Source organism: Scylla paramamosain, chromosome 6 (assembly GCF_035594125.1).
Source record: "Scylla paramamosain isolate STU-SP2022 chromosome 6, ASM3559412v1, whole genome shotgun sequence".
NCBI lineage: Eukaryota > Metazoa > Arthropoda > Malacostraca > Decapoda > Portunidae > Scylla > Scylla paramamosain.
Window position 1 is genome coordinate 592,501 of NC_087156.1, and position 17,500 is coordinate 610,000.

Sequence of the window (17,500 nt, forward strand, 5' to 3'; positions counted from 1 at the left end):
CTCTCTCTCTCTCTCTCTCTCTCTCTCTCTCTCTCTCTCTCTCTCTCTCTCTCTCTCTCTTCCTTCCTCCTCCTCTTCTTCCTGCTGTTCGTCTTCTTCTTCTTCTTCTTCTTCTTCTTCTTCTTCTTCTTCTTCTTCTTCTTCTTCGTCTTCTTCTTCGTCTTCTTTATCCTCCTCCTCCTCCTCCTCCTCCTCCTCCTCCTCCTCCTCCTCCTCCTCCTCCTCCTCCTCCTCCTCCTCTTCCTTCTCCTCCTCCTCCTCCTCCTCCTCCTCCTCCTCCTCCTCCTCCTCCTCCTAACTTATAATTAAAATTGTTCACGTTTAAAAGTGGAAAATTTTCTTAATTATAAATATTTTGTGGTAGTAGTAGTAGTAGTAGTAGTAGTAGTAGTAGTAGTAGTGGTGGTGGTGGTGGTAGTAGTAGTAGTAGTAGTAGTAGTAGTAGTAGTTCTACTACTACTACTACTACTACTACTACTACTACTTTATATAAATACTTCAAAATTTCGTACGAGAGAGAGAGAGAGAGAGAGAGAGAGAGAGAGAGAGAGAGAGAGAGAGAGAGAGAGAGAGAGAGAGAGAGAGAGAGAGAGAGAGAGAGAGAGAATGGGGGGAAGGTAAAGGGTATTTTTGCAGGTTTTTGTCTGGTATGGTTGCCAGTTAGAGAGAGAGAGAGAGAGAGAGAGAGAGAGAGAGAGAGAGAGAGAGAGAGAGAGAGAGAGAGAGAGAGAGAGAGAGAGACCTTTTTCAATATATTTTCCTTCTGTGTGTGTGTGTGTGTGTGTGTGTGTGTGTGTGTGTGTGTGTGTGTGTGTCTGTCTGTCTGTCTGTCTGTCTGTCTGTCTGTCTGTCTGTCTGTGTCTATATGCGCTCTCTCTCTCTCTCTCTCTCTCTCTCCCCTCTCTCTTTGACACCTTTTTTATAAACAAATTTCCGATAATAGAGAGAGAGAGAGAGAGAGAGAGAGAGAGAGAGAGAGAGAGAGAGAGAGAGAGAGAGAGCGCTCCATTTTTTTTTATTCTTCATTTAAATATTGAATTTATGTGTTAACGGAAGTCCTCCTCCTCCTCCTCCTCTGTCTGTCTGTCTGTCTGTCTGTCTGTGTCTATGCGCTCTCTCTCTCTCTCTCTCTCTCTCTCTCTCTCTCTCTCTCTCTCTCTCTCTCTCTCTCTCTCTCTCTCTCTCTCTCTCTCTCTCTCTCTCTCTCTCTCTCTCTCTCTCTCTCTCTCTCTCTCTCTCTCTCTCTCTGCATTTTGAGAGAGAGAGAGTTGACAGGCCCCTCACCTCTCTCTCTCTCTCTCTCTCTCTCTCTCTCTCTCTCTCTCTCTCTCTCTCTCTCTCTCTCTCTCTCTCTCTCTCTCTCTCTCTCTCTCTTTCTTGCCCCCATAGGTTGCCTTGCACGTTGCGAAAGAGACAGGGAGGGAGAGAGAGGGAGAGAGAGGGAGTGGGCATGGGTGCATTATACCTTCCTCCCTTCTTAACCTCCCTCTCTCTCTCTCTCTCTCTCTCTCTCTCTCTCTCTCTCTCTCTCTCTCTCTCTCTCTCTCTCTCTCTCTCTCTCTCTCTCTGGTTATAAGTTCGAAAATAATGTATCTTAAATAATTACTTTTTTTTATTTATTGTTTTTATATTTGCGAGTGTGTGTGTGTGTGTGTGTGTGTGTGTGTGTGTGTGTGTTTGAGGCAGTGTTACCGTAGTAGTAGTAAGTAGTAGTAGTAGTAGTAGTAGTAGTAGTAGTAGTAGTAGTAGTAGAAATTCTTGTTTTGAATCTCTCTCTCTCTCTCTCTCTCTCTCTCTCTCTCTCTCTCTCTCTCTCTCTCTCTCTCTCTCTCTCTCTCTCTCTCTCTCTCTCTCTCTCTCTCTCTCTATACACACACACAGAAATCTTGTTAATATGCCATTAGAACCATAAAAACACACTTGAAAACCCGCGTCACTTCAGCTACAGCCATTTAGTGTAGAAATTTTGTTAATCTGTTGCTAGAACCGTAAAAACTTCCTTGAAAACCTGCGTCACTTCAGCTACAGCCATTTGAGTGTACAAATTTTGTTAATCTGTCGCTAGAATCGTAAAAACACACTTGAAAACCCGCGTCACTTGTACTAGAGTCTTTTGAGTGTAGAAATTTTGTTAATCTGTCGCTAGAATCGTAAAAACACACTTGAAAACCCGCGTCACTTGTGGTAGAGTCTTTTGAGTGTAGAAATTCTGTTAATCTGTCGCTAGAATCGTAAAAACACACTTGAAAACCCGAGTCACTTCAGCTACAGCCATTTAGTGTAGAAATCTTGTTAATCTGTTGCTAGAACCGTAAAAACTTCCTTGAAAACCTGCGTCACTTCAGCTACAGCCATTTGAGTGTAGAAATTTTGTTAATCTGTCGCTAGAATCGTAAAAACACACTTGAAAACCCGCGTCACTTGTGCTAGAGTCTTTTGAGTGTACAAATTTTGTTAATCTGTCGCTAGAATCGTAAAAACACCCTTGTAAACCCGCGTCACTTCAGCTACAGCCTTTTGAGTGTACAAATTTTGTTAATCTGTCGCTAGAATCGTAAAAACACCCTTGTAAACCCGCGTCACTTCAGCTACAGCCTTTTGAGTGTACAAACTTTGTTAATCTGTCGCTAGAATCGTAAAAACACACTTGAAAACCCGCGTCACTTGTGCTAGAGTCTTTTGAGTGTACAAACTTTGTTAATCTGTCGCTTGAAAACACCCGCAGGTATTTTGAATAAGCGTTTAGGCAATTATTTCGCCTCAGATCTCCGGTTCTCAGCATTTTTTTTTTTAAGTTTGTCATGTTTTTTTTTTAATTTTTCCTTTAAAATTTGCGTTGTTTTTTTAAGTAAATAAGTGCCACCAAGCTCATTTGAATACACGTGCCCCCCCCTCTCTCTCTCTCTCTCTCTCTCTCTCTCTCTCTCTCTCTCTCTCTCTCTCTCTCTCTCTCTCTCTCTCTCAACAAATTACTTTTTTAGAATTACTTAGATTACTTAAGGAGTTATTATTGTTACTACTACTACTACTAATACTAATACTACTATTATTATTACTACTATTACTACTACTACTACTACTACTACTACTACTACTACTACTACTACTACTGCAATTACTACTACTACTACTGCTGCTACTACTACTACTACTACTACTACTACTACTTCTACTACTACTACTACTACTACTACTACTACTACTACTACTACTACTACTACTACTGCTATTACTACTACTACTACTACTACTACTGCTGTTACTACTACTACTACTACTACTACTACTACTACTACTACTACTTTTTATTCGTATTCTTTCTCCTGTCCTACTACTACTACTACTACTACTACTACTACTACCACTTTCAATATCCCTTCCTCCCTCCCTCCCAATTCATTCTTCCTTCTCCCTCTCTCTCCCTCTCCCTTTTCTGCAAAAATCTGGTACTAACTTTATTGCAAAAATGGCTTTTGTTGAGAAAAGAGAGAAAGAGAGAGAGAAAGATTTATGAGACAGGGAGGCGAGAGAGAGAGAGAGAGAGAGAGAGAGAGAGAGAGAGAGAGAGAGAGAGAGAGAGAGATTACCGTATATTGATATAAATGCATTTCTTAACGTGGATAGGTCTAAATAGGCTTATTTTCCATTACTACTACTACTACGTTACTCTCTCTCTCTCTCTCTCTCTCTCTCTCTCTCTCTCTCTCTCTCTCTCTCTCTCTCTCTCTCTCTCTCCACTTTTTTTTGTTTCAATAATAATATGATAAGGCTTTTCTCTCTCTCTCTCTCTCTCTCTCTCTCTCTCTCTCTCTCTCTCTCTCTCTCTCTCTCTCTCTCTCTCTCTCTCTCTCTCTCTCTCTCTCAATAATAATATAATAAGGCTTTTTTTCTCTCTCTCTCTCTCTCTCTTTCAATAATAATATAATAAGGCTTTTATCTCTCTCTCTCTCTCTCTCTCTCTCTCTCTCTCTCTTCAATAATATAATAAGGCTTTTCTCTCTCTCTCTCTCTCTCTCCACTTTTTTTCTTTCACTAATAATAATATAAGGTTTCTCTCTCTCTCTCTCTCTCTCTCTCTTTCCACTCTTTTTCTTTCAATAATAATATAATAAGGCTTTTCTCTCTCAAGATTTCCTCTTAACCCTCTTTCTTTTACTGTCTTTTTCCTCTCTCTCTCTCTCTCTCTCTCTCTCTCTCTCTCTTTAATTTAAACCTAGTTAAACGTAGGTACATTATCATGCGAAGGTACATTATCAGGTGAAGGCGCACTGCCACGTGCAACCTGTTTTAGGGGTGTGATACAACACAAATATAAATATAAAGATATATATACATATATATACATTCTTTATGGACTTGTGTTAATATTGTTAGCAGGAGGGTTGGGAACGAGCCCCTCCAGTGGTGTGCTGTTAACTTCACGTCCTGGGTATCCATCCCCCTGATGTGAGGGACGGAGGAAGCGAAGACGTTCCACGGTCTGGAGACTCGCCCCCAAAAGGTGGGCCGGTGTTGGCTGGAGCGGGAACGCGGCACTTCCACCGAGTCACCACCGGATGACACCGTGGAGCTTGCTGATGTGTGTGGCAGCACAGGACATCCAGGAGAGGGCGGAATACTCTAAATAAGGCCGTATCTGGCCCTTGTAGAGCAACAGCCTCCCTCTCATGTCCAGCAAGTTGGCCACCCTCCTCTCTCTTTCTCTCTCTCATTTTTATAGTGATAATAATACAAGTTACCTTTTTCATTTTCTTTATTTCACTCATTTTTTTTTGTAACAAGACTAAAAAATATACTCAATTTGATAATAATAATAATAATAATAATAATAATAATAATTCTGTAAACTATTACATATATTTTCTATTAATTTCTATATATTCTATTTTCTTAACAGGCACTTCCTCCCACACACAAGGTCACTCTTATCCAACTCACACAGCCTCCCCCTGACCCCCTCACACCCTTCAACACCCCCTCACACCCCGTCAACACCCCCTGACACCCTCACACCAGGCCGAACCCTTCACTCTGCTGTACGGCCTGTAGAAGTTTGTATTTCAGCTTCTCTTTGGTGTTGTATCTTGGCAGGTCGAGTTGGGTGATGCAGGTGTGTGCGACCGGAAGGAAGCTGTCGTCTGCTGTGCTTTGGATCATCAACTTGAGTGCCTGAGAGAGAGAGAGAGAGAGAGTTTATAAGAGAAAAAGAAAGAGAGGGAGAAAATATTGGTGTGTGTGTGTGTGTGTGTGAGAGAAAATACAATAAATTACTATTAAATTTATTATTATTATTATTATTATTATTATTATTATTATTATAAATTTATTCATATTTCAGAGGAATGACTGAGAAGAAAGGAAGGAAGGAAGAGGAGGAAGGAAGGAAGGAAGGAAGGAAGGAAGAAAAGAGGACAAGAAGGAAGAGAAAAGGAGGACACTCTCTCTCTCTCTCTCTCTCTCTCTCTCTCTCTCTCTCTCTCTCTCTCTCTCTCTCTCTCTCTCACAGACCCACAGGATGTCCCCCCACAGGATGTTGACAAACCCCACAGTCACTCCCCTCAGCCCCTCTCTCTCTCTCTCTGTCTCTCACCTACCTTCATGCCCAGAATAGGAACCCTGTCAGTGCCCGTCAGGAACTTCAAAAACAACTTCTTCTGCTCCAGGGAGAGTTTGTGAAATACTTCCCAGAACGTGCGTATGACCGGGTGGTCTGGGAAACATTCGCCCTGGAAACACCGACAGAAATCAATAAACGGAAGGATATTAGTGTGAACGGTGTGTTTATTTACATTCCTGCGGTGTCGTGTGGGAGGACTGGGTGAAAACAGACAGTAGAGGAGGTGGGAAGGGGAGGACTGGGTGAAAACAGACAGTAGAGGAGGTGGGGAGGAGAGGACTGGGTGAATAAAGACAGCAGAGGAGGTGGGGAGGGTAGGACTGGGTGAAAACAGACAGTAGAGGAGGTGGGGAGAAGAGGACTGGGTGAATCAAGACAGCAGAGGAGGTGGGGAGGGTAGGACTGGGTGAATAAAGACAGCAGAGGAGGTGGGGAGGGTAGGACTGGGTGAATCAAGACAGCAGAGGAGGTGGGGAGGGTAGGACTGGGTGAATCAAGACAGCAGAGGAGGTGGGGAGGAGAGGACTGGGTGAATCAAGACAACCTCCTCTGCTGTTCTACAATGCTGACGAATCCTTGAAAAACACACACACACAAAAAAAAAAATATATATATATATATACAAATAAACAAATAAACATATGTAAAGCAAAGCTAATTAGTCCTGCACCTGGTTCTCACCTGCCGAGTGGCGTCACACCTGAGCAGCAGCGTCTTGGCCTGAGGATCGAACAAGAATGAATACTCACAGAACAGGATTGGACTCTGTAATGTAAAGGATTGGATTAGTTAAAGTTGTTTTTAAGGGTTGAAGGGGTAAATGAAGAGTTAAAGGGTGTATTTAAGGGTTTAAGGAGGTAAATAAAGGGTAGAAGGGTGATTTTAAGGGTTTATGAGGCTATTTAAAGGTTTGGTGTCTTTTAAAGGGTGTTTTCAAGGGCTTAAGAGAATAAATAAAGGGTTTTCAATTTTTAAAGGGTGTTTCTAAGGGTCTCTCAGTTAAAATTAAAGGAAATGTCGATTTTAAAGGATGTTTTTAAGGGTTTAAGAGAATAAATAAAGGGTTTTCAATTTTTAAAGGGTGTTTCTAAGGGTTTGTCAGTTAAAATTAAAGGAATTATCAATTTTAAAGGATGTTTTTAAGCGTTCAACATTGAAAGCTCCCCAAACACAGTCACCCATTCACAAACACCCCCAATACACACACAAACACCCCCAAACATGGTCACCCACCTCCCAAACACCCCAAAACACACTCAGACACCCCAAAAACACACCAAAACACACCCAAACACCCCAAAATCACTCAGCCACCTTCAAACACCCCCACACCCCCACACACACACACCCACCTCCCTCCTGGACATCGGGTGAAGCCTGCTGTTCATCCAGTTCAAGTAATCATTCCTAATATCAATTTTCTAATAGCAATTTCTGGGATGTAAAAGTCGTCGTAGTTCAACCGCCCCACTCGGCAGCCGGCTTGGAAGTTCAGACCGTGGACCAGGGACAACAGCCGCAGGGAAGACACGAGGGCACGCCGGTCTCTGTGTGGTGTGGGTAGGTTAGGTTAGGTTTGGTTAAGATCTGGTTGTGGTAGTGGTGGTGGTCTGAGTGCTTGTAACTGATGTGGTGCTGTTGTTGCAGATAAGAATTGTTGTAATAGTTGTTGTAGTAGTAGTAAACAAAGAGGAAGAGGAGGAGGAGGAGGAGGAGGAAGAGAAAGAGAATGAGGAAGAGAATGGTGGTGGTGGTAGTAGTAGTAGTAGTAGTACACAGACAATTATACTTCTCTCTCTCTCTCTCTCTTACACTCAAAACACACACACACACACACTCTCAATGCACACTCTTACAAACCAACTCTCTCTCTCTCTCTCTCTCTCTCTCTCTCTCTCTTACCTCAGAGCTAGATTGGTGAGCAAAATTCAGTATTTGTACCACCACATTCTTGTACACAGTAACCAGCCTTAGTGGAAAGTCCCTGGGAAGAGAGAGAGAGAGAGAGAGAGAGAGAGAGAGAGAGAGAGAGAGAGAGAGAGAGAGAGAGAGAGAGAGAGAGAGAGAGAGAGAGAGAGAGAATTAATTTTTCTCCTCCAAAAATATACTTAAAACACAGAAATCAATAGAAAAACAAAGAAAAAACACCAAAACACATTTAAAACACCCCAAAACACCTTTAAAACACCCCTAAACACACTCAAACACCCCAAACACACCCAAAACACAACCAAAACACCCCCAAACACTCCCAAAACACACTCAAACACTCCCAAACACACACACACACACACATACACACACACAATCCAACTCACTGAACACCTCCGCCATCTCCTTGTCAAGCTTCAACACTCCCTCAGCATACGGCGTTTGGAGTTTGGCCGTTTGTTTAGGGTCAGTGAAGTCCTTGTACAGGGGAAGGACATAACAGCGTAAGGCGTCCTGGCTGGGGGGATGCGAAGGAAGACTCTTGGCCACGTTTTGAATGCCAGTACGAACCTGTGGACGTTTGGATACGTTTGGATTAGCTCGGTAATGGATCAGTGGACGCTTGTGAGATTCTGCGTGTGAAATGCCAGCAGGTCGGTTTGTCCTGTTTTGTCCTGGGAAACCTTCAGTAAAATGCAGTGAAACGCACACAAACGCACGCACTCGCCACTTCCTGGATGGTCTCCCTTGCAATCCGGCCAATCTGAGCCACACAGTCCTCAGCCAAACGGTAGTCCAGCCCGTGTGTGTGTTTGTGCAAGCCAGCAAGCGTGAGGGAGCTGTTCCAAGCGCACACTGAGGCAAACACTGTCTCTGTGTACCTGTGTTTGGAAGTGGGTGAGTGAATGAGTGTAAACAAACGTGGGGATGGAAATATTGTTCGTTCGTTTGTTTGTTTGTTTGTCTGTTTGTAAATAGATTGATATGACACAAATGTAAACAAACACAAAAAATACAACATTCTGTCGCTGAAAACATCAAAAATAAATTATATAACACAAACACACACACACACACACACACACACACACACACACACACACACACACACCCAAATCATACCAAAACACACAACACACTCCCAAACACACACAAAATATACCATACCACACCCAAACACACACACACACACACACACACACACACACACACACACACACACACACACACACTTACGTAAACAAATCGTCATCAATCATGTCTTCTTCCTCAATTGACAGAAGTTTCTTAATAATATGTTCTTGAATTGTGAGAGAGAGGGCATTTGGTCGGGGTAGGGGAGGGCTGCAAAAGTCCTCAGCACCCCCACTCTCCCTGCTGACAGTGGCCAAGCTGACGTCACCCCCTGCGAAGATCTGGGAGAGAGAGAGAGAGAGAGAGAGAGAGAGAGAGAGAGAGAGAGAGAGAGAGAGAGAGAGAGAGAGAGAGAGAGAGAGAGAGAGAGAGAGAGAGAGAGAGAGAGAGAGAGAGAGAGAGAAATTGGTTAGTTTTAGGCTTATATAATTTAATTCATGTTTGTTTAGAATTATTCATCATCATTATTATTATTATTATTATTATTATTATTATTATTATTATTATTATTATTATTATTATTATCATTATTCAGTTTGTTTTTCTTGATTATAAATAAAAGAATATACTTTATGTACACCACTACTACTACTACTACTACTACTACTACTATTACTACTTTTCTCCCTCTTCCTCTTCCTCCCACCACCCAAACACACACACACACACACACACACACACACACACCTAACAAGAGGATCACCCTTGGGAGTATAGCCCAGTTGACCCTGCTTGTTTGACCCCCACAACAGCAGGTAGCCGGCCTGGGTCACGGCAGCAGAGTGGTGACCCGCAGCGGCCAGCAGGACTAAGAGGGTGCCAGCCAAGGAGGTCACCAGGGCAGGATCCTTCTGGGGCCCCTGTCGGTGTCTAAGTGCCAACTGGCCGAAGGTATTTTGTCACCATCTGAAACACACAAAAGCAAAAAATAAATAAATAATGATGATAACACACACACACACACACACACACACATATATACAGACACATAGACACAGACATACATACATACAGACACCCACCAGCAGTCAAGGCAAGGGTGTGGTTGGCGCCACAGGCCAGCTGCACTGTCACCTTCCTGGCCAGACTCTTGACAAGCTTGCGTGTGGCGGTGTGACTGTCGCAGGAGTTGACGCCAAGCTGACCGTACCCATTGTCACCCCGTGCGTAGATCTGAGGAGGGAGGGAGGGAGGGAGGGAGGGAGAGGGAGAGGGAGAGGGAGGAGAGAGAGAGAGAGAGAGAGAGAGAGAGAGAGAGAGAGAGAGAGAGGAGAGAGAGAGAGAGAGAGAGAGAGAGAGAGAAACTAAGACCTAATCTAACAAAACCCAACTTAACTTAAGATATAATATACCTTTAAAGAGAGAGAGAGAGAGTGAGAGGGGAGATTAGAGAGAGAGGGAGAGGGAGAGAACCTAACCTGTCTAGGAGAAATAATTTGAATATACTTGTACAGTAAAATCCCTCTCATCCGGCATTCCAGTATCCGGCAGCTTCAAGTATCCGGCACATTTTTCCCTGAGCCTTAAAATCAATAAAAAAATCAATGTGTACTCACAAAATCGATTAAAATTCCCGCACAAGGCATACTCTGTCCCCTGGCCACCAGAGCGCACTGCTTGGCGCCACCCGCGGCCCGCCTGCACTGTGTTTACCGAGTGACTCAGTCCCGCGTGTGCACTGTTTATCACCTGACGCCTTCATCATGCCTCAAGTTGTACAAAAGAGGGAGTGTGTTGTGCTTACACTTAAGCAGCTGATCAGATCAGCTGCTGATTAAGATCAGCTGATCTCTGTTATGGTAAGATGCGTGAGTGTGTAAGATGCTGGTCATTGTGGACATAATTTCACTTCTATTCAAGTATCCGGCAATATTCAAGTATCTGACATGTCGGCGGTCCCGTTGATGCCAGATAAGAGGGATTTTACTGTATATATATTGATAACAAGAGAAAAATGAAAAATGTATTTGCTCTCTCTCTCTCTCTCTCTCTCTTACAGCTACTAAAATAACAAAATTATTTCTACTCTCTCTCTCTTTCCACACACACACACATTACAGGCTCTCTCTCTCTCTCTCTCTCTCTCTCTCTCTCTCTCTATCTCTCTCTCTCACTCACCAGGCCCCAGGAGGTGAGAGAAAGAGAGTGCTGGTCTCCGGCTGCCACCTGAACGATGCTGTAGTTCTGTAGCTCATCAATTAATTCTGCAGGTGAGAGAACAGGTGGTGAGGAGGAGAAAGTGCTATTGGAGTGTTGTGTGGTTATGGTGGTGTGGTGGTAGTAGTAGTAGTAGTAGTAGTAGTAGTAGTAGTAGTAGTAGTAGTAGTAGTAGTAGTAGTAGTAGTAGTAGTAGGTTCATTACATTCCAACCACAGTACATAAATAAATAAATAAATAAATAAGTAAATAAATATGATCAAAAAAATAAGAAAACAACAACAACAACAACAACCACATAAAAACTGATGACCCCAACCAGTCACCATGACCTCTAGTACAAGGGTCACACAGGGCCAACCACACTGCGACCTGACACAAACATAAACAAGACACCTTTTATGCTATGAAGGACAAGTGACCTATGACCCAACAGTGACCCACAGTGACCCACATTGACCCACAGTGACCAACAGTGACCCACAGTGACCCACATTGACCCCACAGTGACCCAACAGTGTCTTCACCTAGAACTGTGGAGTGTACAAGTGCCCAGCTGACACGTGGAGGTGCAGGTGTCAAGGCTAGGTCACATTAGGTCACCTGAACAGAGAGTGTAAGGGGGGGTGGCCTGGTGAAGGGAGGGGGGCCAGGTCAACCCTTAAATTGTGTGTAATAATGAAAATAATGATAACAGTGACCTCTATCTCTCTCTCTCTCTCTCTCTCTCTTAGGTTAGGTTAGGTGTTTTACTTGGCACTCTGGCGTGTACCGAGGTTCCCACACTGCCAAGGGCGGCGAGGGGGGCGTGGGGGGGAGCACAGGGGCACATCCAAGGCTGCGTCACAAAATTTAGTGATTCTTTAGTTTAGTTGTAAACAAAACTATTCTCTTAAAACTACATTTTATCTGGTAACTATGCACACACACACACACACACACGCACTCACACATACACACACACGCACACACACACATTTAACTAGGGAGAGGCGTCACTGGCTGCACAGGGAAGCAATTTAAGTGGTCTGAAATATCTTACTGGCGTTGTGTGGCGACATCAACAAAGCAACACCATTTCTCAAGTAAATAAGTATTATATCTAACTCAACACCATCTCAGGCACTCACCTTCCTGTATCTGGTGGTGTGTGCGTGTGTCTGTAGGTGTGGAGGAGCCCTTGAAAGCCAGCACCTTGTACACCTGGTTAAACATAAGATGCCTGGCCTGTAGATCCACGTTTTTGGCGCGACTCTGTGGGCCGTCTCACTTCCCAGGGACAGTTTTTTTGTTTTTTACTAATTACACTGGTTTTTATATATAATATTTATCGGTTTTCTAGGTTATGATGATTAATAAAGGTTATATTATTCGTTTTGCATAGGGTTTATCTTATACTAGTTATTTTAAGATACCACAAGTTATAAAATCCCACATCTCTAATCTTTGCCTTTTTTTCTTATTTACGCCACTTTTCCTTTATAATTTTCCGGTATAAGATAATGTAAAATACTTAAAAGACTCCGTACTAGTTGTTTTATTTATCAAAAGTAACCTCAATTAGTGAATTATAACGCGATCGTCACTGTCCTCAACACTGTACCATTATACAATGTTTGACATCCTGAGGACTGTCTAAGAAAGATGAAAGAAATTTAATCCTCTTCCTCTTCCTCGTCTTCCTCACCCTCATCCTCCTTTCTTCCCCTTCCTCCTCTGGCAGAAAAGGGATAAGAGGAGGAAGTAAACGAAAATAAAGAAAGGAATAAGGAAATACTGAATAAAGAAAGAAATAACGAATAATATGATTTAAAACTTTGTCCCTGTTATTTTCCTTCATTTAAATCCTATTCCTCCTCTTCTTCCTCCTCTTCTTCCTCATAATCTTCCTTTCTTCTTCCTTCTCAACATTACTCACCATTTTGTGGTTTTAAATGAAAGATTTATATATCATCTTGCGAACATTTTCAACACACACACACACACACACACACACACTGCATCACCATCTGTACAACGAAAGACAAGGCAACACACACACACACACACACACACACACACACACACACACACAACACACACACACACACACACACACACACACACACTGTATAAGCATATGTACAACGAAAGACAAGGCAACACACACACACACACACACACACACACACACACACACACACACACACACACTGCATAAGCATCTGTACAACGAAAGACAAGGCAACACACACACACACACACACACACACACACACACACACACACACACACACACTGCATCACCATCTGTACAACGAAATTCAAGGCAACACACACACACACACACACACTGCATCACCATCTGTACAACGAAAGACAAGGCAACACACACACACACACACACACACACACACACACACACACACACACATACACTGTATAAAACATCTGTACAACGAAAGACAAGGCAACACACACACACACACACACACACACACACACACACACACACACACACACTGCATAAGCATCTGTACAACGAAAGACAAGGCAACACACACACACACACACACACACACACACATACACACCAGAAACACCTAGAAACACAATTTTACTCCCAAAAACACCTAGAAACCCAAAAAAACACTTAAAAAAACACTTAATTTCCTTTCAAAACACCCCAAAAGCACTCATTTCTTGCACAAAAACAGCGAATAAACACTTAATTTCCTTTCAAAACACCCAAAAAAACACATTTCTAGCCAAAAAACACTTAAATAACACGTGATTTCCTTTCAAAACACCCAAAAAAACACATTTCTAGCCAAAAACACTTAAAAACACTTAATTTCCTTTCAAAACACCCAAAAAAACATATTTCTAGCCAAAAACACTTAAATAATACTTAATTTCCTTTCAAAACACCCCAGAAGAGACACCACACCTACCCAAGGACAGGGAAAAAACAATTTCTACCCAAACAAACTTGAAAAACACCAAAATCTAAAAAAAAAAAACACAAAAAAATAAAAAAAAATATAAAAAAAAAAACATCCCCTGCCTTTTTAAAACACCACAGAAACGGTGAATTCACTTAAAAAAAACACTGATAAGCACGACTATTCCCTTTCAAAACAACCAAAAACTCTCACTTCTATTCCAAAATGCCTAGAAAAAAAAAATTGCGTATTTAACTCAAAACACTTCATCTTATATTACAAGGCTGCCACATCACCACCACCACCACCACTACTACTACTACTGCTACTACTACTACGTTTGCTTACCTTTAAAACGCTGGAAATTCAGTGAAAATCTTTTCTTAATATTTCTTCCTTTTTCCTTCTCCTCTTCCTCCTTCCCTTCCCTCTTCTTCCTCCTCCTTCTTCATTTCTCCTTCTTTCCTCCTCTTTCTATTCTTCTCTATGCATGAAAACAGCTGGAAAATATAGGAAATAACACTAAATACTAATGGAAGGGCACTGGGAGGAGGGAAGGTCCAGGGTCTCGGTCCCCGGATGAAGGCGGCTGATGACGTCACGTCCGCCATATTTACGTTACGCAAATGATTTTGAAAATGACCCCTCGCAAAAATGAAGCTAGGCCGGAATGCTTTACATATTATGAAAGGGCATAATTTTAAATTAATTCTGGACATATAAAAATATTCCAAGCTTCAGTGATAATAAAGCTATATTTAAATAACTATATGAAAAAGTGTTCGAACAAACACGATAAAAAAATACATTCCAAAATCCACAAAATCTCATTTCTCACGAACACAATACACTTTAAAAAATCGAAACTATTTTTACAAACAATCAGAAGTTAACCGGAAGCTGAAATAAATAAATAAATAATTTATAAATGTCGACTTTTTGAGTGTTCAACGGGTCTAAAACCCCTCTAAAAGTCCACGTATTTCACTCAAAAGCATCATAACATATTTAAAAGACAATAAACGATTTTTTGAGCCCATAAAATCTTGCCTAGCGGCTGAAATAAAAAAATCATGTTTGGCGGTATGAAAAATTTAACGGCAAACAGCAACACTTATTTACGCTGAAACAACCTCATAATCGACATGTTTCCCTTAACACTCGCACGCAAAACACTCAAAACACCACCAAATATTTTTACAAACCATAAAATCTTAGTTAAAAAGCCTAAATATATAAGTTAAGAAAATAGAAAAAATATTGGAACCTGGGGTAGACTCTGGCAATCCATCATGGCGGCCGCGGGAGGGCAGGGAGGGGGCTCAGATGAAAATAAGGTTGGCTATCTCTCTTTCCTTATTATTTGTGGTTGTTATGAAGGTTATTTCTCTATTTTCTGGATTAATTTCAGCTGTGTGTATGCGTATGTGTGTGTGTTTGTGTCTATGTGTGTGTGTGTGTGTGTATATATATATGTATGCGTATGTGTGTGTGTGTGTGTGTGTGTGTGTGTCCGCCTCTATTCCATGATAAATAGCATTATTTTCTCTTCTCTTCTCCCCTTTTGCTATTAAGTATCAAGTATTTTCCAGGTATTTCCAGTGTTTTCCAGGTAGTGTCGTAGGTTGAAGCCAGACCTCTGCTACCTGTCACTACTAAACTCACCTTAATTGACCTCCTGTGCCTCTGTGGTTCCCGTTCCCTGGTGTTTAAAATGAAAGAGACACACACACATCCGCACTGCACGGTGTTTCCCAGGTACACTGAGGAAGACAATAAAAAATAAATAATAAATAAAAAAAAATCCCAAAACGCCTGGAGCAGTCTGCCTCCCTCCCTCGGTGAAGGAGGTGGAAACTAGCGGACCCTCACCATGGGGTACAACCGGATACTTTAATTATATGGCAGGAAATGCGAGGGTACATTGACTTTATAAGCGAATAGAAATGAAAATATGTCACTTGAAGCACTGTGAGGTGTTAAGAGAGAGAGAGAGAGAGGGAGTCGGTTCCCCGCGCCAAATAGCCTATCACTTATAATTAAACCTTTAAATTGACGGAAACTCGAATAAAAGCATAGAAAACGAGAGGACTGAGTTTTATAAGCGAACCTTAAAATTAATTAGAAGTTATGAAAGACACAGTAGACTGTTTATAATGATACTGAAGACTGAAAGAGTGAAAGGGTTAGCCTATCACTCACAATTTAACCATAAATTAATGAAAACTCCAATAAAATCATAGAAAACGAGTTAACCAATATCTTCACTCTTTCACCACTATTCTGTCCACCTCCGCAATGCAAGAGTCAACCAGTATATTCAGTCTTTCACCACTATTCTGTCCACCTCCCCAATGCAAGAGTCAAGCAGTATATTCAGTGTTTCACCACTATTCCTGTCCACCTCCCCAATGCAAGAGTCAACACAGTATATTCAGTCTTTCACCACTATTCTGTCCACCTCCCCAATGCAAGAGTCAAGCAGTATATTCAGTGTTTCACCACTATTCCATCCACCTCCCTAATCAGTGTGTATCTGGCTGTGGTACATAAGCATATACAAAGGAATATTTCAAAGATAAGGGTGTGATTGGCTAACCTAACACACACACAACAATTGGTTCTGCTTCAAATTGATTTACTAACAATGTGTCTGTGATATATATGCACTGCCAAGAGCTTGTATAAAGACCTATGCTAACCTAACCTAACACACATATAATAAAATAAACAAATGTCCATAGGATACATTTTTTATTTACAGATAAAGTATATTTACAACACCACACAATGAAAAACATGAATACGATGGCTCAATCTATATTTTACGTGGACTCTTGCAACCAAAACACCATGATATTCTGCATCACATGATAATAATAATAATAATAATAATAATAATAATAATAAGGTTAGCATGAAGAATGACTGATTATAATTCAACCAGCATTGGCAGATTTTATGATGAAATGTTGTTACAAGGTTTTATAGGCCTGTACCATCACCAGTTCATTAATATAGGCTGTTTTTGAGGAGGCAGAGGCCAAGAGAAGGAGAGAGAGAAAGGTGTTAGGCAAGAAAGAAAACAATAATCTCATTTCACCTCACCTCTCTCTCTCTACATCTCTCTAACTTGTCTACATTTCTCATTATAAATATTGTTGAAAGTTTAAGCTGGGAGAGAGACAGGAATAATGTCACTTCATCTCACCTCTCTCTCTCTCTCTTCACCTCCCTAACTTGTCTAAATGTTGATATTTTTAGAGGTTCAGGGGAGACAAAAGGTGATATGAGATGTTATGACAGAAAATACATAGGAATATTCTCACTTCATCTCACCTCTCTCTCTCTCTTCACCTCCCTAACTTGTGTCACAGGGGAACTACGTACTAGATGATAAAGAAGAGGAAGAAGTTACTCAGTTTGTGGGAGTTTTGGGGATGAGTTAAGTTAATCCCATTACGTCACACTGATGGAATGCCCTTAGGGAAACGTACGTGTGTGTGTGTGTGTGTGTGTGGTGTGTGTGTGTGTGGAAAGATATAATTGTTTATGTACAGTCTCTCTCTCTCTCTCTCTCCTCTCTCTCTCTCTCTCTCTCTCTCTCATTTTCCAGGGTGCTTATGTACAGCCTCTCTCTCTCTCTCTCTCTCTCTCTCTCTCTCTCTCTCTCTCTCTCTCTCTCTCTCCCTCTCTCTCTCTCTCTCTCTCTCTCTCTCTCTCTCTCTCTCTCTCT

The 17,500-nt window shown here is 41.7% G+C and overlaps 1 protein-coding gene and 1 long non-coding RNA gene across 16 annotated transcripts; one reads left to right on the top strand and one right to left on the bottom strand.

The window, feature by feature from the left end:
• Window positions 1-4,735: 4,735 nt before the first annotated feature.
• On the bottom strand, window positions 4,736-14,369 carry LOC135101170 (probable E3 ubiquitin-protein ligase HERC4). 15 transcript variants are annotated; one of them, XR_010269122.1, is made up of 12 exons: window positions 11,971-12,155; window positions 10,802-10,887; window positions 9,706-9,856; window positions 9,371-9,589; window positions 8,786-8,964; window positions 8,273-8,430; window positions 7,936-8,119; window positions 7,520-7,601; window positions 6,970-7,164; window positions 6,299-6,382; window positions 5,595-5,726; window positions 4,736-5,169 (listed from the first exon to the last, which is right to left on the bottom strand). XR_010269122.1 is itself a non-coding variant. In XM_064004746.1 (11 exons), the coding sequence occupies exons 8-11, from the start codon at window positions 7,003-7,005 to the stop codon at window positions 5,008-5,010; spliced, it is 414 nt and encodes a 137-aa protein (XP_063860816.1). In that variant the 5' UTR covers window positions 7,006-7,164; window positions 7,520-7,601; window positions 7,936-8,119; window positions 8,786-8,964; window positions 9,371-9,589; window positions 9,706-9,856; window positions 10,802-10,887; window positions 11,971-12,152; the 3' UTR covers window positions 4,736-5,007. The 15 variants fall into 15 exon arrangements, 4 of the variants coding, with proteins under 4 accessions (XP_063860816.1, XP_063860818.1, XP_063860815.1 ...); XR_010269113.1 differs by adding an exon at window positions 11,594-11,678 and having other exon boundaries at window positions 7,936-8,430; window positions 11,971-12,154; XR_010269115.1 differs by lacking the exon at window positions 11,971-12,155 and adding an exon at window positions 14,113-14,369 and having other exon boundaries at window positions 7,936-8,430.
• LOC135101177 (uncharacterized) lies at window positions 5,098-5,773 on the top strand. The gene is made up of 2 exons (XR_010269131.1): window positions 5,098-5,229; window positions 5,339-5,773. It is a non-coding gene; the product is annotated as an uncharacterized LOC135101177 (long non-coding RNA).
• Window positions 14,370-17,500: the final 3,131 nt, after the last annotated feature.